Here is a 25,425-nt window from a genome sequence, read left to right as displayed (position 1 = left end):
TTTATTGTATTTTTGTTGATGAGAAGCAAATCACTACTTCAGATCACACTCAACAGGAGAGGATCACACAGGAGCATGAATACCAGGAGACAAGCATAAATAAGGACTCTTTTAGAGTCTACCTGCTATGATATTTGTAGGATGTATAATTTATGTTCTTTCTCTTAATCCATTCTAATATTGGTTAATTGGTTCTTTTTTTTTTTTCCTGGTCAGTCTGTCTATAGAGGTTTATCTATTTTATTGACATTCTCAAAGAACCAGCCTTTCTTTCTTTCTTTTTTTTCCTTCTAATTTTCAGTGTGTTTGATTTCTGTCATCTTTACTTTGGATTTAAGTTTTCTTACTTTAGATTTAATTTGCTCTTTGTCTTCTAGTTTCTTAAGGTGAAAGTTGAGGTCATTGTTTCAAGATCCTTAATGTTTCTAATACAAGTATTTACTATTATAAAATTTCTTTTAACCATGGGTTTTACTGCATCCCACAATTTTTGCTGTTTTCCTTTACTCTTTAAAAAAGATTTTATTTATTTGACAAGGAGCACAAGCAGGGAGTAGGGGAGCAGCAGGCAGAGGGAGAAGGAGAAGCAGGCTCCCTCTGGAGCACGGAGCCTGATCCCAGGATGCTGGGATCATGACCTGAGCCTAAGGCAGCCACTTAATGACTGAGCCACCCAGTAGCCCCTTTTGCTGTTTTCATATTCATTCAAGATGCTTTATAATTTCCCTTTTTGATTTCTTCCTTGACCCGCGTGTTATTTAAAATTTGTTATTCAGGGCACCTGGGTGGCTCAGTCAGTTAAGCATCTACCTTCAGCTCAGGTCATGATTCCATGGTCCTGGGATGGAGCCCAGCGACAAGGCTCCCTGATCAGGTGGGCGTCACCTTCTCCCCCTTCCCGCTGCCCAACCCCCCCCCCCCCATGCTCTCTCTCCTATCTCTCTCCCTCTCTCTCCAAATAAATAAAATCTTTTTTAAAAAGTTCCGGGTAGGGACGCCTGGGTGGCTCAGTTGGTTAAGCAGCTGCCTTCGGCTCAGGTCATGATCCCAGTGTCCTGGGATGGAGTCCCACATCGGGCTCCTTGCTCAGCAGGGAGCCTGCTTCTCCCTCTGCCTCTGCCTGCCATTCTGTCTGCCTGTGCTCGCTCTCTCCCCCACTCTATCTCTGATAAATAAATAAAATCTTAAAAAAAAAAAAGTTCAGGGTACCTGGGTGGCTCAGTGCGTTAAAGCCTCTGCCTTCAGCTCAGGTCATGGTCCCAGGGTTCTGGGATTGAGCCCCTGCATTGGGCTCTCTGCTCAGCGGGGAGCCTGCTTCCTCCTCTCTCTCTGCTTGCCTCTCTGCCTGCTTGTGATCTCTGTCTGTCAAATAAATAAATAAAATCTTTTAAAAAAAAAGTTCGCTATTTAGGTTCAAATATTTGGGGATTTTCCAGAAATCTTTGGTATACTGATTTGATTTAATTTAATCCAATAAAATCTAATTTAATTTCATTGGATTCAGAGAACATAAGTTTTATAATTCTAATACTATTTAAATGTGTTGTAAATTGTTTTGTGGCCCAGAATATGGTCTATTTGGGTAAACCTTATCTGGACTTATGAAAATAATGTATGTTCTGTTGTTCATTGAGTGTTCTATAAATTTCTATTAGGTGAAGTTGGTAGATAGCGGGTTTTTTTGTTGTTGTTTATTTGACAGAGAGAGCAGAAGTAGGCAGACCTGCAGGCCAAGGGAGTGGGAGAAGCAGGCTCCCTGTTGAGCAAAGAGCTTTAGGTGGGGCTCTATTTTAGGACCTTGGGATCATGACTTGAGCCTGGGATCATGACCTAATCGAAGGCAGATGTTTAACCAAGTGAGCCACCCAGGCACCCCAAGTTGGTAGACAGTATCAAGTCTTATATATCCTTAAAGATTTTCTGTCTACTTTACTATCAATTTTTGAAAGGTGTATTAAAATCTCTAAGTGTGTATATGTTTATTTTTCATTTATATTCTATCAGTTTTTGTTTCATGTATTTTGAAGCTTTCTTATTAGGTATATAAAAGTTTAGAATTGTACGTCCTCTTGCAAAATTTACCTCTCTCCCTTTCATCCCTTTCATAATCACAATATATCCATCTCTGCCTGTAATACTCACTTGTATTTATTTATTCTTTAAAAAAAATATTCATTTAGGGGTGCCTGGGTGGCTCCGTCAGTTAAACATCTAATTTTGGCTCAGGTCATGATCCCAGGGTCCTGGGATCAAGCCCTGCATTGGGCTCCCTGCTCAATGGGAAGCCTGCATCTCCCTCTCCCACTCTTCCTGCTTGTGCTCCCTCTCTCACTGTGTCTCTCTCTGTCAAATAATAAATAAAATCTTTTTAAAAAGATTTATTTATCTGGGGGGGATGGCTGAGTTTCAAGTGAAAATCTCAAGCAGATTCTGTGCTGAGCACAGAGCTCAATGTGGGGCTGGATCTCAGAACCCTGAGATCAGAACCTGAGTGGAAACCAAGAGTGGGTTGCTCAACTACCTGTGCCAGCCAGGTGTCCCTGTAGTACTCCCTTTTAATTGGATTAAGTTTTTGTTGAATTGTGAAAGTTTTTCATTTTAGATACTAAACTATAATTAGATACATGATTTGCACATATCTTCTCCCTTTCCGTGGGTTCTTTTACCACTTTCTTGGTAGTGTCCATTAAGGTACAAAAAGTGTATTTATTTATTTATTTATTTATTATGTTATGTTAGTTGCCATACAGTACATCATTAGTTTTTGATGTAGTGTTCCATGATTCATTATTTGTGTATAACATCCAGTATTCATTACAACACATGCCCTCCCTAATCACTGGGCTCACCCATCCCCACACACTGCATCCCCTCTGAAACCTTCAGATTGTTTCCTGGAGTCCATAGTCCCTCTGGTTCGTCTCCCCCTCTGCTTTCCCCCCTTTCAGTTTTCCCTTCCTTCCCCTAATGTTCTCCATGCTGTTCATTATGTTCCACATATGAGTGAAACCATATGATAATTGTCTTTCAATGTTTGACTTATTTCTCTTAGTATAATCCCCTCCAGTTCCGTCTATTTTGATGCAAATGGTGGGTATTAATCATTTCTGATGGCTGAGTAATATTCCATTATATATATGAACCACATCTTAAAATTTTTTTAATTTTTTTTATTTTTAATTTTTTAGATGTTTATTTATTTGTCAGAGAGAGAAACTAGATAACTAGATGTAAGTTTATAAATTTTGTTGACCTTTTGAAATCATCTGTTTTGGGGTTCATTGATTTTTTCTATTTTTTCATGTTTTCTATTTCATTGATTTCTGCCCTTATCTTAGTAATTCCTTTCTTCTGCTTACTTTTAGTTTAATTTCTTCTAATGTTTCTAGCTCATGAGGATCAAAGCTAAAGTCACTGATCTGAAGCCCTTCTTCTTTTCTTATATAGGAATTTAGTGCTATAAATTCTCTTCTAAATACAGCTTGGGCTGCATTCCACTGCTTTTGTTATGTTGTTATGTTTTCATTTTCATTGAATTTCTAGTTTCCCTTTTAATGGTTTATAGCAGTGAAATCCAAGGATGTATATAGAATATCTATGCCCAGTAAAGCCCATTTTGAGTCTCAGGGGTTGGGTCACAGATGGGAGGGCTGGTCACATATGTACATCTTATTGATAACTGGCCAAGAGCAGGAGACTCAGGACCTCAACAGTGTTGACCCCAACAACGAAACCAGGTTTGCATCATGTATCTTTGTGCTTGTGCAAATGTAATCCTAACAAGATGGCATGGCATGGCCTATTACTCTAGGTGCACACAAAGGAATCATCAGTCCATTGGTATTATATCTTTGGAATGCAGCAAAGGTGGTCCTAAGAGGAAAGTATATAGCAATATAAGCCTTTCTCAAGAAACAAGAAAAGTCTCAAATATACAACCTAACCCTACACCTAAAGGAGCTGGAGAAAGAACAGCAAAGAGAGCCTAAACCCAGCAGTAGAAGAGAAATAATAAAGATCAGAGCAGAAATCAATGAAATAGAAACCAAAAGGATTGTAGACCAGATCAAAAAAACAAGGAGCTGGTTCTTTGAACGAATTAATAAGATTGATAAATCCCTGGCCAGACTTATTAAAAAGAAAAGAGAAGGGACCCAAATTAATAAAATCATAAATGAAAGATGAGAGATCACAACCAACACCAAAGAAATACAAACAATTATAAGAACATATTATGAGCAACTATATGCCATCAAATGAGACAATCTGGAAGAAATGGATGCATTCCTAGAGATGTTTAAACTACCAAAACTGAATCAGGAAGAAATAGAAAACTTGAACAGACCCATAACCAGCAAGGTTGAAGCAGTAATCAAAAATCTCCCAACAAACAAGAGCCCAGGGCCAGATAGTTTCCCAGGGAAATTCCACCAAACATTTACAGAAGAATTAATACCTATTCTCCTGAAACTGTTCTGAAAAAACAGAAATGGAAGGAAAACTTCCAAACTCATTTTATGAGGCCAGCATTACCTTGATCGAAAACCAGACAAAGCCTCATCAAAAAGGAGAATTACAGACCAATATCCATGATGAACATGGATACAAAAATTCTCACCAAAATCCTAGCCAATAGGATCCAACAGTACATTAAAATAATTATTCACCATGACCAAGTGGGATTTATTCCTGAGCTGCAAAGTTGTTTCGACATCTGCAAATCAATTAACGTGATACATAACATTAGTAAAAGAAAGGACAAGAACCATATAATACTCTCAATAGATGCAAAAAAAAGCATTTGACAAAGTATAGCATCCTTTTTTGGTTAAAACTTTTCACAGTGTAGGGACAGAGGGTACATACCTCAATATCATAAAAGCCATCTATGAAAAACCCATAGCGAATATCATTCTCAGTGGGGAAAAACTGAGGATTTTTCCCCTAAGGTCAGGAACATGGCAGGGATGTCCACTATCATCATTGCTATTCAACATAGTACTGGAAGTCCTGGCCTCAGCAATCAGACAATGAAAAGAAATAAAGGGCATCTGAATTGGCAAAGAAGAAGTCAAACTATCACTCTTTGCAGATGATATGATACTTTATGTGGAAAACCCAAAAGACTCCGCCCCAAAGCTGCTAGAACTGATACAGGAGCTCAGTAAAGTGGCAGGATATAAAATCAATGCACAGAAATCAGTTGCATTTATATACACCAACAAGACAGAAGGAAGAGAAATTAAGGAGTTGATCCCATTTACAATTACACCCAAAACCACAAGATACCTAGGAATGAATCCAACCAGAGAGGCAAAGAATCTGTACTCAGAAAATGATAAAGTACTCATGAAAGAAATTGAGGAAGACACAGAGAAATGGAAAAACTTTCCTTGCTCATGCATTGGAAGAACAAATATTGTGAAAATGTCTATGCTACTTAGAGCAATCTACACATTTAATACAATCCCTATCATAATACTATCAACTTTTTTCACAGAGCTGGAACAAATAATCCTAAAATTTGTATGGAACCAGAAAAGACCCTGAATAGCCAGAGGAATGTTGAAAAAGTACAGCAAAGCTGGTGGCATCAGAATTCCAGACTTCAAGCTCTATTACAAAGCTGTAATCAACAAAAGAGTATGGTACTGGCACAAAAACAGACACATAGATCAATGGAACAGAATAGAGAACCCAGAAATGGACCCTCAACCCTATGGTCAACTAATCTTCAACAAAGCAGGAAAGAATGTCCAATGGAGAAAAGACAGTCTCTTCAACAAATGGTGTTGGAGGAATTGGAAAGCCACATGCAGAAGAATGAAACTGGACCATTTCCTTACACCACACACAAAAATAGATGCAAAATGGATGAAAGACCTAAATGTGAGACAGGAATCCTTTGGTATTATAAAGAACACTTTGACACATACATTCTCATGGCTTGCCTAAGGGTCTATCCTGGTCCTCTTGGATACACGCAAGGAGAAAACCACCAAACTTGCTATGTTAACTTTTTCCTCCTTTTTCTTAACTTTTTCCTCCTAACCCAAATTCCCTATTGCTAACCCTGCCCATTTGAGGTAAAGGTCTCAGTGATGGGGAAGTGAAGGATGATTAGGGATTGGGCACCATTTGGTCTATAATCACATATAACTAGGAATCATTTGTTTTAATGGAAATTACTCTCTTTTTTGTTAAAAAATATAAAGGATAGACACCTCTGCTTTTTGTAGGCTTGCTTTCTCCTTATTATGTCAACCTCCCCAGGTTCTTAAAATAAATTCCAAAGTTTTTACTGTAATATACACAGCTCCATCTGATCTCTCTTAACCTATGACCTCTCTGCCCTCATCTCCTACTGCTCTTTCCTTTCATCCCTCTGCTCTAGTCACCTTGGTGACCTCAAGCTTCATCAAACATACCTCCTGCTTCAGGGCCTTTCCTGTTGTTCTCTTTACCTGGAATGTTCAGAAATCCTCATAGCTTACTCCCTCACTTCTTTCATGCCTCTCCTCAAATACTACCACATTAGAGAAGGCCTTCCTGACCATTTGAATAAATTTATATGAATAAATTGCATCTATCTATCTATCTGTCTATTGACATTGAGTGGAAGGGAAGAAGGAAGGTATTTGGAACATGTAAGATTCCTTATTCTCAGCTCCAGAATGTCAGAATGTAGAGGAAATTCTCAAAGAAATTCTCAACTTTTCTCTCAGGATTTGAGTATGCAAACATTATATTTAATATCATAAAACTTCTCTTGGGGCACCTGGTGGCTCAGTCGCTAAACATCTGCCTTCGGCTCAGGTCATGATCCAGGGTGCTGGGATGGAGCCCACATTGGGCTCCCTGCTTAGTGGGAGCCTGCTTCTCCCTCTCCCACTCTCCCTGCTTTTGTTCCCTCTCTCACCGTGTCTTTCTTTTTCAAATAAATAAATAAAATATTTTTTAAAAACCTAAAAAACTTCTCTTAGAAAGATGATTTTAGTTTCCTCTTGGAGGTTAGCCCTAATATTTTTTCTTTTTTCTTTTTTATTAGAAATAACAGTTTGTGGAAGAACAGGCACATAATGCAGAAAGAACTAAACTACAAAGTGAGAGTTCTCTGGACTGGAGATAGAGTAGAGAGGGAGGGTGAGAGGTACGCCGTGACAGCGACAGTGAAACCGGTGGCTGTGTCAGCTGTCAGGGCAGCCGTGCCAGGAGGGCTCATCAAAATGTCCCCAGGCATAAATTGGCCACATTGAACTGTCTTGCTTGACTATTTCTATCCTTTATCTACTTTTCCAGGAAAATACCATTGCTTGTATGTTTTTTTTTTAGTTGTGAAGCTTGTTGTATATTAAAGACCTTTTTAATCGTCAAATTAGTTAAAAATTTCCCCCTAATTATTGCTTATCTTCTAGCTTTTTGGTGTTTTCTGTCTCTCAGCCATGATTTGTATTATGTGTTCAGTTCTAATAATCCTTTGCTTTGATTACCTCTGCCTCTGATAAGGCGCTTAGAAGGTCTTGCCCACCCTCCAGATTATAAAAGTGCTCACCTGCACTTTCTTCTACTACTGTCATGGTTCAATTTTATTTCGCATGTTTAAATTGTCAGGGAACCTGAAATTTAGTTGGTGAACATTTCTTGGGTGCTGATAAGGAGCCCTCTGTTCCAAGCGCCTTATGTAGATCCCCTCGTTTGAATGCGCAGTAACTCCAGAGGCAGGTGCTAGAAGGTTCTCTGTTTTCACAAATGAGGCAAGGTAGGGACAGGGAGGTTGGGTACTTATTCAAGACCACACAACTGGCAAAACCTGGCCCATCCAGTGGTAAAGCTTACACTGGGTTGTGGTGGGAATTATAGTCAGCATGTGTGAAGTTTCTGGAATATCGTAGACATTCACTAGAAGATAAAGCTTATAATTATGATTGCATAGTCCTCACAAACATAATTTCTGATGGCTGCATATTGAAAAATGGTATATATATATATTTTTTTACATGATTTTTAATTTAATTTAATTTATAAAGGAGAGTGTATACATGATTTTTAAAGCAAAATTTAAAACTATTTTCTTTCACTTTTTTGTGGTATTGAAAGGTATTTTTTTAATTTTTTATTTTTTATAAACATATTTTTATCCCCAGGGGTACAGGTCCGTGAATTGCCAGGATAGGGAGAGGGAGAGAGAGAAGCAGACTCCCTGATGAGGAAGGACCCCCATCGCAGAGCTCCCTCCCAACACCGGGGGTCATGACCTGAACCTAAGACAGATTCTTAACCAACTGAGCCACCCAGGTGCCCCATACAACTTTTATATTAAGGAACAATTGTCATAAAAAGAAATTCTGGAAAAATCTGTATGAACATGTGAAGACTTTCATTGGATAATGAGATTACAATTTTTTAAAAAAAAACTTTTTTCTCTCTATAGTCCAGTTTTCTTAAAACAGCAATAAAAAATTTTCTGATGAGAAAAATTACCACAATGACTCCTATTTTTAAATTTTATTTATTTGTTCATTATTTACTTTAAATTCACTTAGCTAACATATAGCACATCATTAGTTTCAGTCAGATACAGTGTTCAACGACTCAGTAGTTGCGTATAGAACCCAGTGCTTATCACATCAAGTGCCCTCCTTAATGTCCATCCCCCAGCTACCCCATCCCCCATCCACCTCCCCTTTAGCAACCCTCAGTTTATTTCCCAGAAACAAAAGTCTCTCATGGTTTGTCTCCCTCTCTGATTTCTTCCCATTCAGTTTTCCCTCCCTTCCCCTATGATCCTCTGCACTATTTCTTATATTCCACATATGATCACTCCTATTTTTTAAAGGCTATGATAAAATGATACAGCTGCTGTGGAAAACAGGATGGTGGTTCCTTCAGTTAAATATATAGCATTACCATACGATCCCAGATTCCACTCCTAGGTATTTACCCTGAAGAATTCAGAGCAGGGATTCAAAAGATTCTTGTATACCACTGTTCATAGCAACCTTATTCACAATAGCCTAAAGGTGGGAACAATCCAAATGTCCATCAGTAGATGAATGGATAAACAAAATGTGGTGCATACATACAATGGAATAATTACTGTAAAAAGGAAGGAGATTCTGATACAGTGTACAGCATGGGTGAATGTTGAAAACATGCTAAGTGAAATAAATCAGACACAAAAAGACAAATATTGTATGATTTCACTTATATGAGGTATGTGGTGAAGGTTGCACAAATTTACGAATGTAGTTAATGCCACTATTTTGTACACCAAAAAAGGTTAACTGGCAGATTTTTATGTTTCGTATATTTTATTGCAATAAATGGTGACAACAACAAAAGGAGTCAAAATTGGCAACCATCTCATAGAGTGTTGGGCTTAAATGAGATAATTGATGTGAAGTTCTTTTTTTTTTTTAAGATTTTATTTATTTGACACAGAGAGATCACAAGTAGGCAGAGAGGCAGGCAGAGAGAGAGAGAGGAGGAAGCAGGCTCCCTGCCGAGCAGAGCCCGATGTGGGACTCGATCCCAGGACCCTGAGATCATGACCTGAGCCAAAGGCAGTGGCCTAACTCACTGAGCCACCCAGGCGCCCTGATGTGAAGTTCTTAATGCAATGCCAGGCTTACAGAGAACCCGCAATAAAGGAAGAACAAATGTTTTCCTAATAATTAGAACAATTTAAAGAAGGGAACTAATTTAAAAATTAGGGATGGGATGGGGAGTTTCTTGCTACTGGAAGCCAGAAAGACTTAAGTTTCATGTGTAAACAGTTCACCTGGACATAGTGTGAAAATGCAGATTCAAATTTAGGTAAGTCCTGTGTGGGACCTAAGAGTCTGCATTTCTAACAAGCTCCAGATGATGCTGATGCTAACAATTCGCCACATTTGAGTAGCGGGTGCTAGATGATTCTTGGTGGGTGTGGGGGATTGGGCAGAGAGGATGCTGGAGAATGGAGCAATGAATTAGAGCTCTGCTGCCCAGTATGGTGGCCAACTCACCACATGTGGCTGTTGAGCACTTGAAATGTTAGTCTGAACTGAGTTGGGCTGTGCATGTAAAATACGCAAAAATTTATTCTCTAAATAAACTGTGAAATATCTCGGTACTTTTTTACTGATTACATTCCAAAATGATATTATTTTGGATATACTGGGTGGGTTAAGTAAAATACTGTTAAACAAATTTTAAAGGAAAAAAAATTAAGGGCTATGAACGGAAGATGATCTGGCGGAATCTGAAGGGTGACCCAGGGTTAGAAGATTTTCCCCCTTCCGCTGTACCCTGGGGAGAACATGAAGCTGATAGGAAGGATAAATGGAGGGAGAGGTTGGCTCTCCTGGATGGGAGAGGGGGAATGAGTAGAGAAGTGAGATTTTGAGAAGCCAGGAGGGAAGGCCAGGTTTATGAGGTATATATACAGTTATGTAAAAGATGGAAAGACAGGAAGGAAACACATAGAAATGTTAATGGTGTTATCTGAGTCGTGGAGATGACTAGAAGGAAACATATAGAGATGTTAATGGTGTTATCTGGGTAGTGGGCTGATGTTTCCTTTTACTTTTTTTTTTTTTTGCATTTTAGCCTCTTGTTTATGGTTTTCATATTTTCTTTTTCCTTCTATAAAGATAAATTTTTTTTTAATTGGGGAAATGTAGGAGGACCTTAAGAGGTAGCAGGGGACACTGACTTCAGCATAGAGGCCACCCTGTAAGAACATGTGACAGAAACATGTACATCCCAAGAATGATAGTATAAGTTTATGGGTATGCACTGAGGAAGGACTAGAAGGAGGTTCTCCACACTGTTAAGAGTATTAGCCTTTGTTTGGGTTTTGGGTGATTTTTACCTTCTTTTTTTCTACTTCTGTGTACAGTTTAAATGTATTATAATGATTATGTACTTTTTTAAATCAGAAAAAGAAACCATTCTAATTTTGAAAAGTAAGTGTAGACTTCATCACAGAAAAATAATAGTCCCACTATAGTCCATGTTGGTAAAACCACTTTTTGGGCTCTCATTCTCCTGCTGGTGTGGAAGAATCAAGTAAGTGGCAGTATTGTGAACTGCCCACGAAGAGGGCCATGTTGTAGGAAAGCAGGATAGCTTCGAGTGGCCTCTGGCCAACAACCAGCAAGAAACTGAAGCCCTTAGTGCTACAGCTGCAAGGAAGTGAATTTCACAACAACCTGGGTGTGCTTAGAAGCGAATTCTTCCCTAATCGTCTTGAGATAAACACACCTTGATTGAGTCTCCTGAGACCCAGAGCCCAGGACCCTGTTAAGTCCTGTCTGGATTCCTGATCTGCAGAAACTGGAAGACAATAAATGTGTGGTGTTTTCAGCTGCTAGCTTTGTGGCAGTTTTTTATGCAGCAATAGAAAACATATATTCTTCCACCAGTGGTGTATGAGAATTTGAGATGCTTTCCGCCAAACCCCTTGTACTGTCAGTCCTTTTAACTTTGGCCATGTTGGTGGGTGTGTATTGTGATTTTAATTTTAGTTTTCTAGATGACTAATAATGTTGAACACTTACTCATATGCTTATATGTCATTTGGATATACTCTTTTATGAAGTGCCTCTCAAGTATTTTCCCCATTAAAAAAATTGAGTTGTCTTTTTTTTTTTAACATGTATGCAGACTTCAGAAAAATTTGTTCATTATTGGAGTAGAATTGACATACAATGTTATATTAGTTTCAGGTGTACAACATAGGGATTCAACAATTCTGTATGTTATGCAATGCTCACCATGATAAGTGTATTTACCATCTGTCACCATACAACGTTATGACAAAATTATTGACTATATTTCCTATGCTGTACTTTTCATCTCCGTGACTTATTCATATCATAACAGGAAGCTTGTACCTCTTAACATCCTTCACCTATTTCTCCCATTCCCCTCTCCCCTCTCCTCTGGTAACCACCAGTTTTGTTCTCTATATTTATGAGTTTTGGGTTTTTTTTTTTAACATCCACATATAAGTGAAATCATATGTTAGTTGTCTTTCTCGGATTGTTTCACTTAGCATAAAACCCTTTAAAGCCATCCATATTGTCACAAATGGCAAGATCTCATTCTTTTTTATGGCTGAATAATATTTTACTGTGTGTATATGTGTATGTATGTGCACACAGACATACATACTGAGTTGCCTATCTTTTTATTGCAAGTTTAGGAGTTCCTTATTTATACAGGATATGAGATTTTGTAGGTTACATGGATTAGAAGTCTGTTTTCCCAACCTGTAGCTTGCCTTTTCACTGTCTTAATTATGTCTTTTACAATAAATAAAAACGTTCTCAATTTTATTTATTTTTTTGCTCTTTTTTACTTTATTGAGATAAAATTGACATAATATTGTATCAGTGATGTAAACTTCACCTTAATAAAAAAGATTTCTTCTGGCTCCAAATACAACACGCTTTTCTTTCTTTCTTTTTTTTTTTTTTAAAGATTTTATTTATTTATTTGACAGATAGAGATCACAAGTAGGCAGAGAGGCAGGAGGGGTGGGGAGTGGGGGTGGGGAGCAGGCTCCCTTCTGAGCAGAGATCCAGATGCAGGGCTCAATGCCTCCATCCTGGGATCATGACCTGAGCCAAAGGCAGAGGCTTTAACCCACTGAGCCACCCAGTGGCCCCACAACACTCTTTTCTTTCTTTAAGATTAAGTGTTTCTCTTGGGAGAGTAGAAAGAGGAAAACATGTTTTGGTTCAACATAAATGAGAGCTTCCTAACAGTTATCCAGTAGCTTAATGGGCTGACTTGTAATGTTTCCTTGTACTGGAAGTATTCTAGCAGAGCCTGGGTAACTGTACATAATGAATATTATAGAAGATACCTCTAAGTATCTCTCCAATTTGACGATTCCAGGATTCTGTCCTCTTGAATATCTCCTGGAAAGATCAGAATTCAGGCATAACACAAGACAGAGTATAATCAAGTACTGGTCTGTGAGACAGAGACTACAAATAGAAGGTAATTAAAAAGGAAAACGGCCAACTTTGATAATGAGGATTAGATCTTTTTTATTTTTATTTTGTTTTAGAAAAATGTTGAAAACAAACTAAGCAATCAAATAGAAAATGTGCTAAGTAAAAGTATGGTATGTGTTTATGTTTCTACTAATACTCCTTTTAATACATCTATTGTACAATTTTAAAAATAAATCATCTGGGTGCCTGGGTGGCTCAGTTGATTAAGCGACTGCCTTCGGCCCAGGTCAGGATCCGTGAGTCCCAGGACTGAGTCCCGCATCGGGCTCCCAGCTCCATGGGGAGTCTGCTTCTCCCTCTGACCTTATCCCGTCTCATGCTCTCTCTCACTCTCTCACTCTCAAATAAAGAAAATCTTTAAAAAAATAAGTCATCTGAAAATGAAGTTGCTTTTAACAAAGTTTTCGTGGGTGATCAGTGAGATTAGCTGGTGGTGGCAATGGCTGAGGAGGCAAAAGTGCAGTCTTGTACAAAAGTTAAGACAGCGATTTGCTCACAGAGAAAGCCTTAATTCTATGAAGTTCAGTGACTTGGATGTGAGGGACAGGACCAGGACACAGCTGGAGGCATAAAATTCACATGGAGAATACAGTTCTTCCAAGTAAGAAGGACTCTAAGCTACAGCCCTTTTTGGCTGGAAGGGAGTGCTTTGCTGAGATGTAAACTGAAGGGAACTCGCATGTCAGAAGGCATGAGCATGTTTTTTATATTATCTATTTTTAGTAAGAAAGTTTCTGAAGGTAACGAGGGTACTATTAAAGTTGAGAGCCTAAGCTCTGAAGTGAGACCTAAATTTGAGTCCCAGCCCTGCCAATACTAATTTACTCTTTTAAGACCTCAGTTTTCTTATCTATCAAAGGGAGAAAAAATAGTACCTATCTCATGGAGTAGTTGTCTGCACATGAAGCTCTCGACACTGTCCTTGGTAAGCATTCCACATCAGGTAATATGTGTGCCACCTGAAGAAATTTTTTAATGGAAGGAAAAACCTAAGTGTTAACTAAGGCGAGAAAAATCTTTTCAGAACAAAGTACTCCAAATATTTATTAATTCAACAATAATTTAGGGTCATTGCCTTGCATTGACTCACTTTTACTTATACTCAGTACGCTTACTGTGTTATTTCATATTCTCGCGTGATTATGGAACCTTCGCGTCTCACGTGATCATGGAACCTTCACGTGAGTGGCTTAAAAATCAAATGTAGCCCATTGGTCAGCAGAATTACCCAAAGTGCTTTGCAAACATTCCTTCGGGTCCCCAGGTGCTGGAGCCAGAAAGTGGACGTCGGGCTTGCCCGTCATTTTCTGGCTGATTGTGAGGTATGGATTTATTTGGACTCCCCCGTTAGCTTTTCTACTCTTTAGATTCGTGATCTCTAAGTTTTTACGGTCTTCGTTTCCAACCTGTTTTTTCTTCCCCCGTGTGCTTTGAGTACAGGGCCCGAGTCTGATTCCTCAGCCCCAAATACCTGGCGCCCATTCGCTGCCACGGTTTACTTGATCTTCATTTTCTTTCCGCCTTCGAGCACCTCATTAAATACCATTCACTCCTTTCCCTCGTTTTCCTACTTTTAAGTCCTCTGCCCCGCCCCCTCACTTTCCCTCCTTTTTCGTACTTTGCGCGCAGGCGTCCCGCTCCACCCATTCACTACGTATGCCCCGCCCTTCGCGTCATTCTGAGGTTGGCTGGCGGCTAGCTTCTTAAGCCCCGCCCCTTTCCTAGCCCTCTTACGCACGTGGTGGGTGGTGACAAGGTAACCAGGCGACATCTCTGCCCCCGACTGGCGAGTATGTGAGCTGCAGAACCTGCCAAATTCTCACGCTTTAGCTCTCTATCCCTACACCTCCCAAAAGGTGGCCGTTTCTGTGTCTTTGCATCCGAAGCCGGCTCGACTTCCCCATTAAGACCCCTTGTCGTTCCCACCTCTCATTTTGCGCCTTCTTTTTTAGGCTTTGAGGAGGTGGTGTTGGAATGCCTGTGCCACCGTTGCCGGGGCGACGACTTGGTTACTTCCGTTGGTCTCAATGCTTCCGGGTTGGCATTGCGGTGGCGTTTCCGACTGTGGGAGCCTCGGCTTCCCAGTCGTCCGATGAGCCCGAGCAGGTGAGGGGGAGCTCCTGGACTTCCAGGCAGGGGAGCGGGGCTGGGCCGCGCCAGGCCGCGCGGGGCCGGGCTGGCCTGGTTCCCGGCCTGGGAGGGGCTTAACGGTCCTTTGATCTCTCTCTCCCCTCAGCTGAGTCCCTTCCCTGTCTTTCACTCTTCTGGCATCGGTGGTTTTACTTCTTCGATTGAACCCTGCTTCCTCGACCCCCTTGGGAGGCCGCCTTCTTCAGGCGCCTCCCCTCTCTCCACGAACTCGCTCTGACAGCCGAGGAACTGGCAAGATCCTGCTACCCAGAGGGTGAATGGGTATCTTTCCTGGAATAATCCTAATTTTTCTAAGGGTGAAGTTTGCAACGGCGGCCGTGATTATAAGCGGAGTAAGCAAACACCTCCATTGTGTTAGTGTGAGGGATGCTGTTAAAAGATGCTCCCCTTCAGTTTCTACCCCCTGCCACTCCTTGAGGTTAAGGCACTGAAGGCATCTATTAAAATGCAGTTCAGCTAACTAATGGGGATGACAGCCATTATCAGCATGAATTAGATTCTCAGACAAGGTAACGGCAGGGACGTTTGTAATTCTCTGTTGGTGTTTTCTTGGTTTTTCCAGGCTAAGTATGCTTGGAGTTATTTTGAACTCTTGTCTTCATTCTCTACATCATCAAGTTCCTTTGTGTTTTCATTTTAGAAGTTTATCTCTAACCTTATTGCCAACAAACATGTTGTCTGCTTTTACTTTGTCTGCTTTACTTCATACCATCCTAAGCAAGTTTCCTTGCCTCTCTCATTTGTAATCCACTGCTTGCTGCAGCCCTAGTAGCCTAACTAAAATGTGGATATCCTCATGTCCCATCCCTGTTCAAAAATTTATAGTACCCCCCTCACCATTTTGGTTTTAATGTTTTCAGTTGTAACCTTTCCCTTACCGTACTTCTTGTCTGACAATTGTTTCAATCTATTAAGGGAATGCTCTGTTCCCATTAGGTTCCCCTCTTCCTTCTCAGAGCAAACTATACTGATGTCTTCCTCAAAATGCTGTGGTTTTTCCATATTTGTGTCTCTGTTCATCCTGTTTTCCTCCTCCACCCTCCCTTACCTACACCTATACCTGATTCTACCTGCACTCTGGGAAGGCCCATTTTAATCCTCACCTCCAGAAGCCTTTCATATTATTCAGGTGCATGCTGATTGTCTCCTTTTCCATATTCCTGCTCTTGTAGTTTGTACTATATAATTTAGTACTTATTTTTTCTCCAATGAACTACTTTGATTTCTTCTGCCAGACTATAAGCTCTTGAAAGGCAAGTACTATATTTCGTACAACTTTATCCTCACCCCAGTGTCCTTGATTATCCAGGAAAGATAGATTGAATGATAGATACTGTCCCATGTTAGAACATATGTTTATTTTTTTAACATGACGTTTATGCCCATAGCATGTTGCAGGTTTGGGCATTTAGTATGCCTTCGATAAATATTTGCTTTTTTCTCCATTATTACCTCCCAAGCCTGAGAATCTGAAATGCCCACTCTTTTTTAAAAGAGAAGGTGAGAAAAGTACCCAGATTTATCTAATCAGATATTTGGAATAGCATAGTGCTATGTAACTTGTGTTCTAAGACATTCTTCTCACTCTAAGCCATCAGATTTTCCTTAGACTTCAGAACACATGTTTGCATTTTAAAGACATTTTTCATTGGCTGCTTTATGTGATGAATATTTAAAGTAGTATATTTCTGTTTTAAGACAGATGTGACTTCTTTCCTTTTACCCATATCTGGGGATAGCCCCCGGAAGTAAAAATCATTTTTAGCATGCCTGGCGTCTTTCGTACAAGTAATTCTCTACAAAAAGGCAAGGGAAGAGAATTAGAGAATCTCTGAGGATGAATAAAAACAAGATGTTGTGTACAAAGTATGTAGCATTGCTCAGGTCTAGCAAGTTAACTTTCTCATTTGTCACATAATCTTTTACATACACACTGCCTACATAGATAAAGGACATTTCACTAGAATCAACCAAGTATTTACCCAATTCTGTGCAAGACTTATGAAAAGTACTCTGAGACATGGTGTTTGCCTTTAGGGATCTTACCTAGTTAAGAGAGAAAATAACATGGGGCAACTAGAAGAGAAACCTCATCCTGTGTGCCTGAAATTAAAATATAGAAGGGAGAAAATGAAGGTTCAAAAAACATTGTACAACTGTGGAATAGATATAACATGACATGCATGCATGTATATGACCTTATGTAAAAGACTTAGAGGTTTTAGCTGACATTTTAACGATTTCAGTAGTGTGATATGGCCTCCGCAGAAGTGACTGCAATTTTCAGCTGTAGTACATGACATACAATATAGTGAATTATGTGGATGTTTACACTGAGAAAGATAAGATGTAGGAGAACATGATAGCTGTCTTGCTGTCTTTAAATACTTGAAGAACCCCAATAGGGAAAAAGAATAGTTTAATATTACCTCCCCAAATGGGTGAAAACTAGAGGAAAGCAGACTTTTGGCTCAGTATGAGGAAAGAATGTCTAAAACAGACCTAATTAAAGCTATAAAGGACTTTTTCGTAACAAGATTCTTTCCTAACATGGAGGAAAAGGTATTTTACTGACAGATGGGGGAGTGGTAGCAGTGTTGAATTTGGCCAGTGGTCTCTAGACTTTTGGATTTCATGGACCAATAATATTTAAGTGAAAGTGTGGGGGAGGAGGCACAAATTAAGGTAGGTAGTCTTATTTTGCTAAGAAGAATACTAAAAAATCAACTACCAACTGCATTTCATACAGGAAAGGTGATTTTAAAAAAATCCCCAGGAGGAAGAACATGATTTCCTAATATATAGTCCTTTAAATTAAACACATTCGGCTGAAGAAAAAAGCACTATGTTCTCTTATTTTATTCATTTCACTTCAATTGTGAAAACTTCATTAAGGAACCACTGGGCTGACTGATATAAAATTCTGTTCCCTATTATGGCTCTGCCCCTGCCTTTAACTGATTTATTGTTTTTCCCTGAACCCTGAGAACATTCTCCTTAATGAAAGTCTGGATAGCAGGTAGTAAAGTTCTGATAGAGGCTTTCTCTGTAATGAGATGAGTGGAAAGAAATTGTAAAATGAAAGCTTTCAGAGAGAAGCATAGCGGCCATTTGAAATGCTTGACTATTTTGGTAAATCTCTAAATTGCCGGGTTGGGGGAATGCCCTCTCCATTGACTAAGAGGGAATATGCCCTGGTCCTTGCTTTTCCGTGCTTACCCTCTCACCATGTGTGTCACGTTTTACTATCAATTGTAATAAAATGTGCTCATAACTAAAAATGTTAATGAAATAATATTTAGTACTTAAGACTCATTCAGACTGCAGCTGGTATTTGAAGTGCCTAGTCCTACTTTGCTTTTTAGAATTTCTTTCAACAACTTTCCTCCAAAAAAGCTATCCATTCCAGACTCTGTATATCAGATGGACTGGCTGATCACACTATGCTTAAAGGAAGTGTCCATAATTATTTTTGTGGTCTCTTACTAAAATATTTGTCTGCGTGTTTACTGTCTTCTTTGGGAAGTTGTTCATGTGTGCTTATTTACAGAGCTTTCCTTTTGTGGAAATAAAGCAAACCCTGTCTTTCCTATAAAGAGACTGTGACTCAATGGTGCTGACCTCAGATTGGGCAGGGGGCGGGGGTGGGCAGCAAGTAATATCTGTTAAAATATAAATTTGAGTACTTTTCAAATAGTAATGATAATAGCTAATAGTTGAACTAGAGGGTGCCTGGCTGGCTCAGTTGGAAAACATGCGACCCTTGATCTTGGAATTGTGAGTTCAAACCCATGTTGGGTGTAGAGATTGCTAAAAAAAAAAAAAAAGAAAAGAAATAAACTTAAAAAAATAATATTTGCATTGGGTGCCAGGTACTATTCTAGTTATTTTACATGTATCACTTAATTTTCACAGCAACCCTATAAGATAGTGTTTATTATCATCCCCATTTTATGGTTCAGAAAACACAGGCATGGAGTAGTTAAGTGACTTGGTCACAGAGCTAGTAAGTAGTAGTGTCAGGATTTGAACCTAGGAAGTCTGACTTCTGAGTCTTTATTCCTGACCATAAAGCACTTGAGGATGTATTTGAAATTCAGTAGCATACATACTATGAAGTTCTGGGAAAGGAATAATTTAAAAGAAATCTCAGAGTCCATCTTAATAGAGATTACTTCCAGCTCGACCAGGATTTAGTAGGTGATGCATGGAACAGTAGTAGATCTTAAAGTGTGGAAGCACCAGCATTATTTGGAAATTTGCATATTCTCAGACCAAACTCAGGGCACTAATCAGAAAATCTGAGGGTGAGGCCCAACACTCTATGTTTTAATTCACCTTCTAGATCATCTTGGTGCACCTTAAATTTGAAAACCACTGATCTAAAGGGCAGAGCTATGGAAAAAAAGATCCAAGAGAGAAATAGCAGAGAGTGGCAGGAAAAACAAAAATGGAAAGATTGAAGATGACAGGTGTAATGGGGGTGGGATGGGGAAGAACGAAAGGGAGCTGGGAGTAGAAATACATTATTAAGGAGTTTGAACATCAAAGAAAAACAGTATTTGAATGTATGTGCTTTAAAAGGCCAGGGAAAAAGAAATTTACTAGATGGGTGTATGTTAAATATCAGAGAGAAGAGAGATATTCATACTGTTTTCATTCTTCTGGGAACCAGAAGGAAGATGAAAAAGTACTTAGTCAGCTTGGGCTTTGAGGGGAGAAATTGTGTATAGCTAGAAGTAGTTAGATGAACTAAAACCCTGACGTTTAGTGGAGAGATGAGAGGGCTAAGAACGTGAGAGGGGAGTGGTGTCAGCCTTTGCTTTGCACCTATTCAAGGTAACAGAATACCATGAACTGCTTTTATGAGATGCCTTAGCCTATATAGTTTGAACACCAGGTTCCTTCACTTGTAATTCTCTAGTTGAATGTTTAACTTGGTTGCGCTGGATGGACTGAAAACTCTTCTTTGGGTGGGGACATGGATAAAATTAAAGAAACTGGAGAGAATGAAGGGCGCAAGTTGATCTTTGTGGGAATTGCACGCCTACCCATACAGAGTGGCAGTAAAGAACACATTCGTGATCATCCAGCACATAAAACAGGATTCCTCATTTTGTTTCATTCCACTTGGTAGGGTTTTTCCTCTACATCTGTTTTATTTGTCAATTTTGCTGGTATAAATAATGTGATCAGACACTAACAAATGCTCCTCACTCTTGTGCCCTGTTCTGATCTGTGTTTATTTTTAGCACCAGAAAAGTACCACTGTAAGCCATGAGATGTCTGGTCTGAATTGGAAACCCTTTGTATATGGCGGCCTTGCCTCTATTGTTGCTGAGTTTGGTAAGAATGTGAAAACTGACAAATCTGCTTCTATGGTATAGATGGTAGCTTATGGTGACAGTTATTTTTGGTGAAAACTAGAGAGAAAGTGAAAAGAAGCTTATTATATTTGTTTTAAAAACTATCATCTTTAAGCCATCAAGTAATATTTTCTGAGAAAGTACTACAAATGGTATGGTGAATGAAATTAAGAAAAGTTGAACTTAAGAAGCTCTTTTGATAATTTAATGATTTGTTTATTTTCTCTAGACTTAAGTAATATGAAAAGATAAAGGGAGTTAGTTAATACAGGGGTTTCTGCTATATTTTTGTACTAATGGTTTTTCCTTAATGCTAAGTTGTTTCTAACTTTCTTAGTATTCAAAGTTCTTTTTTCAAACCTCTGTTAGATTTTGGAAGAAAATTGACTAATAAAATCAAACTAGATTCTTTGCTATTTGATTTTAATTTTGAAATATCTATAGATTGTGTTTTCTCATTTTATAAATTTTCTCTCTCTTAAACTATTCTTAAGTCACTCTAATCCATTAATCTTTGTTGACTTCCTTGACAAATACTGTGTTGGTGCAATATCAAGTTCATCAGTGACCAGAGCTACATAATCACCTTGTTAGTTCTAGACTTCGAAATATTCCCTGGAACATATTTTGTCAACATAATCACCACTTCTGTATGTTGATTTACTAAAAGAAGTTGGTTAAAGAAATTTCCTAAGCACTGTGCTGGATTAGTCCCAACTTACCTGGAACCAAGATGAGTAGACCAAATAGGACTTTGCCTTATCTTTCATAATACTAAGGAACTATTTGTTTCTTGTAAACAAAAAAAAAAGAAGAAAAAAACCACAAAACTTTCTAATAGTATATAAGGGTGCCTGGAACAGCAGTCCCATTTTTTCTTACCTTCGTTGTGAAAATTTGGGGAGGTTTTATGAAGGAGAAGTAGAGAGATGAGATGGTGGGCAGAGGAAGAGACAAATGCCAAATTGTATGTTACAGAATAAAACATCATTTAAATTATTTTGTATTTATAGTATATTGGGATCATCTTAAAGCAATTTATCATATCATAGTTTCAGTTATACTGTGGGTCAGTCCTACTGCCTAGATACAGTACGGTGTATTTCACTTTACCACATACAGCTCTTCTGACAGTGGTACTCCTAGCAGAGATACACCCATTGTGTTATAAGGAGGACTTTGTCTTATGTTTTAAAATTGTCATTGATTTAAATTCGGCCAAAATTTTAACTGTGAGTCTTTGGAAAACCTTATAAATCAGTGTGTTCCTTTATAGGAACGTTCCCTGTGGACCTGACCAAAACACGACTTCAAGTTCAAGGCCAAAGCATTGATGTTCGCTTTAAAGAGATAAAATACCGGGGAATGTTTCATGCCTTGTTCCGCATCTATAAAGAAGAAGGTGTATTGGCTCTGTATTCTGGGTGAGAGTGGATTCTTTCCTTCATGAAGGGAAATACTTTTTAAGAAGCCATTTATTTCAGCTGTCTGATAGTGTGTGCCCTTCATATTCACCATACCACTTTGTAATTCAATATTGACATGCCAGTTTATATTTCACTTGCTTATAGGTCTTGAGCTTTGGATTTTGTGTTCATCTGGCTTTAAGTGATATGTTTTAAAATGGATATCTCATTGCAGCATTGGCTTTCTCCTGTTTTCCTGAGAGTCATCGATAGCCACTGTGAATAGCAGCTCCAGGTCACTGTATATATTTCTGTAATATTCTTCCGGAGTTGCCAAATACTCAGTTCTTTAAAAATTTTCCTCTGTAAATGAATACTATTCTGGCAGGTTAAACATGAAATGCAGAATGAGAGAGAGGGAGACCCATCTATCTGTCAACTTTTAATTAGCTGTAGGTTTGTGGTTTTCTCTTTTATCTGCTGAATTTCCTAGGTCACTCCTGCATTCACGTTACTAGTTTATTGCTCAGAGAATGGACATCAATTTTATTATTAACCTGTGTTAGACTTAGTTTTAAAAGAGAATTTTCTTAGGGAAAAAAATCAAGTAATACATCCTGAAGCTAGTGAATCATGGATCAACTGTTTCACCTTGTTCTTTAATCAGCATGGATGATCACAAGATTATTTTTTCCTAATAGCAAGCAATAATGTCAGAAATATGCATATTTAGTCATCATTTTAAAAATCAGAACCATCCAAGCTGCTGTCGTCTTTCTATTTATAACTACCAAAGTGTAGTTCTGCAATTTGGAAGAATCTCAAAGGAGGTATGAGTGAGAATGTCTTCAGTTTATAAGCAGAACTTAAATAGGGTGAAATCTTGGCTCTGGTACCTCCTTGATAGATTAAAGATGTATCTACAACTGTGAGGAAGTAAGGCTGATTTTTAAAAAAAAAAAAACCTCCATGGGCGCCTAGGTAGCTCAGTGGGTGAAAGCCTCTCCCTTCAGCTCAGGTCATGATCTCAGGGTCCTAGGATCGAGGCCCACATTGGGGCTCTCTGCTTGGTGGGAGCCTGTTCCCCCGCCCCCACCTGCCTCTCTGCCTACTTGTGATCTCTGTCAAATAAAAAAAATCTTTTATAAAACCTCTGTGAGGGGGTTGGGGAGGGGATAGAGTACCTGGATGATGAACATTAAAGAGGGCACGTGACGTATTGAGGACTGGTTATTATATAACACTGATGAATCACTGAACTATACCTCTGAAACAACTAATATACTGTGTGTTAATTAATTGAATTTAAATTAAAAAAGAATTTAATAAAAATAAATGGTACCATATAACCCCCCAAAAAATAAATTTAAAAAAATCTCCATGAGGTGAATAATGGTGTATACTTCTATTTCTACACTGCTAGATTTGGTTTGCTAATATTTTGTTAAGGATTTTTGCATCCAAATATCTGAGAGATACTGACAGTTTTTCTGTTTTTGTATTTTTTGTCTGGTTTTGGTATCGGGGTAACACCTCATAAAATGAATTGGGAACAATGAATACTGTTACGCTGAAAAGAAATTTTAAAAAAATGAATTGGGAAACATTCTCTTTTTTTTCTGGAAAGATTGTGTAAGACTGGTGTTGATTTTTTTAAAAAGGTTTTATTTATTTATTTTATAGAGAGATAGCAAGAGAGGGAATACAAGCAGGGGGAGAGAGAGAGGGAGAAGCAGGCATCCCACTGAGCAGGGAGCCTGATGCAGGGCTTGATCCCAGGACCCTGAGTCAAAGGCAGACACTTAACGACTGAGCCACCCAGGAGCCCCTGGTGTTGATTTTTTAAATGCTTGGTAGAATTCCTCAGTGAAATAATCTGGGCCTGGAGATTTCCTTTTTGGGAACTTATGAATTATGAATTAAAATGTTTTAATGGATATGAGACTATTCAGTTTATCTATTTCATCTTTGTTGATGATTCCCGTATTTTTATCTATTTCATTTTGAGTTTTGGTAGTTTGTAGTTTTTGAGGAATTAGTCTATTTCTTCCGAGTTGTTGGAATTCATGAGCATAAAGTCGTTTATATCATTACCTTATTATCCTTTTAATGGCTGCAGAATTTATAGTACTGTCCATTTCATTCCCGATATTGATTTTTTCAAAAGAGCTTTTTGTTTTATTGATATTTCTCTCTTTTTCTGTTTTTAATTTTATTAATTTATGCTCTTTATTATTTCCTCCCGTTCTGCTTGGTTTGGGTTTACTTTGCTCTTCTTTTTCTAATTTCTTGAGTTAGGGACTTAGATTATTGATTTGAGACTCTTTCTTTCTTTCTCTCTCTCTCTCTTTCTCTATCTATTCTTTTCTTCTTCTTTTTCTTTGGTGGGCAGCAAAGTTTATTGAGTGATAATAAAATGATGGCACAAATCTAAAGAGGGGAGGGACCCCAGAGGTTGCCCAAGACTTTTCCTCGTTTCTAATGTAAGCATTTTGTGCCATAAATTTCCCTCTCAGCACTGCTTTGGCTGTATCTTACATATTTTAATAGGTTGAATTTTCATTTTTGTTTAGTTCTATGTTTTAAAATTTCCTTTGAGAGTTCTTATGAACCATGGATTGTTTAGAAATGTGTTGGTTTGAGCATTTTCCTTATTGATTTCTAGCTTAATTCTGTTACGGTCAGAGAACACACTCTATTTGACTTCACTTCTTTTAAATTTGTTGAGGTTTGTTTTATAATCCAAATGTGCTCTCTCGGTGAATGTTCCATGGGTGCTTGAAAAAAATGCATATTCTGATGTAGTTGGGTGGAATGAGGTGAGTAATGGAAATGAGTAAACTATCTAGTTATGTATAATCTACGTATGTACATGTTGAGTATAATTGATTTTTTCTTACTTTCTTTTTTGGCAGAATTGCCCCTGCCTTACTAAGACAGGCATCATATGGCACCATTAAAATTGGCATTTACCAAAGCTTGAAGAGATTATTTGTAGAACGTTTAGAAGGTCAGTATAGACTCATTCTCTTGTGGGGTAATACTCAGAGGAATTATTGAAATCATGCTTACTGAGAAGCATGCGTCATGGGATGCCTGAGAGTGGGTGACAGTTATTGTAAGGACAAAGCAAGCTCTAATTGATTTGGGATTAATCCTTGCAGAGGTGATATATGGGTTAGAGAAACCTTCTCTTTTTTTTTTTTTTTAAAGATTTTATTTATTTATCAGAGGGAGAGAGAGTGAGCACAGGCAGACAGAGTGGCAGGCAGAGGCAGAGGGAGAAGCAGGCTCCCTGCTGAGCAAGGAGCCCAATGTGGGACTCGATCCCAGGACGCTGGGATCATGACCTGAGCCGAAGGCAGCTGCTTAACCAACTGAGCCACCCAGGCGTCCCGAGAAACCTTCTCTTTAAGTTTTTCCCTTTACGTATCAAAGAAAAAAAAAAGGCTTCTGCTCATCACAGAGGGAACATGGGTAAGTTTGTCCAGA

General features: G+C 38.6%; 1 protein-coding gene across 8 annotated transcripts in view; it reads left to right on the top strand.

Annotated features, from left to right (window-relative positions):
- Window positions 1-14,737: 14,737 nt before the first annotated feature.
- Window positions 14,738-25,425, top strand: part of SLC25A14 (solute carrier family 25 member 14) — a 57,303-nt gene continuing 46,615 nt past the window's right edge. For 6 of the 8 annotated variants that reach the window (XR_014307217.1, XR_014307218.1, XM_082717718.1 and 3 more), the window contains exons 1-5: window positions 14,738-14,866; window positions 14,963-15,116; window positions 20,414-20,507; window positions 21,804-21,951; window positions 24,849-24,943. Coding sequence is in view for 5 of the 8 variants with exons in the window: in XM_082717718.1 (XP_082573844.1) it covers window positions 14,985-15,116; window positions 20,414-20,507; window positions 21,804-21,951; window positions 24,849-24,943 (469 nt within the window). In the remaining 3 variants the exon portion in view is untranslated. Of the gene's footprint in view, window positions 14,867-14,962; window positions 15,117-15,246; window positions 15,494-20,413; window positions 20,508-21,803; window positions 21,952-24,848; window positions 24,944-25,425 lie in introns of those variants that run through there. The other 2 variants (XR_014307219.1, XM_082717720.1) reach the window with 1 other exon arrangement.

The sequence above is a fragment of the Mustela nivalis genome (genome assembly GCF_964662115.1).
Source record: "Mustela nivalis genome assembly, chromosome: X".
Classification (NCBI taxonomy): Eukaryota; Metazoa; Chordata; class Mammalia; order Carnivora; family Mustelidae; genus Mustela; species Mustela nivalis.
Note: the sequence above shows the minus strand (reverse complement) of the source record. Positions and strands in the feature narration are given on the sequence as shown.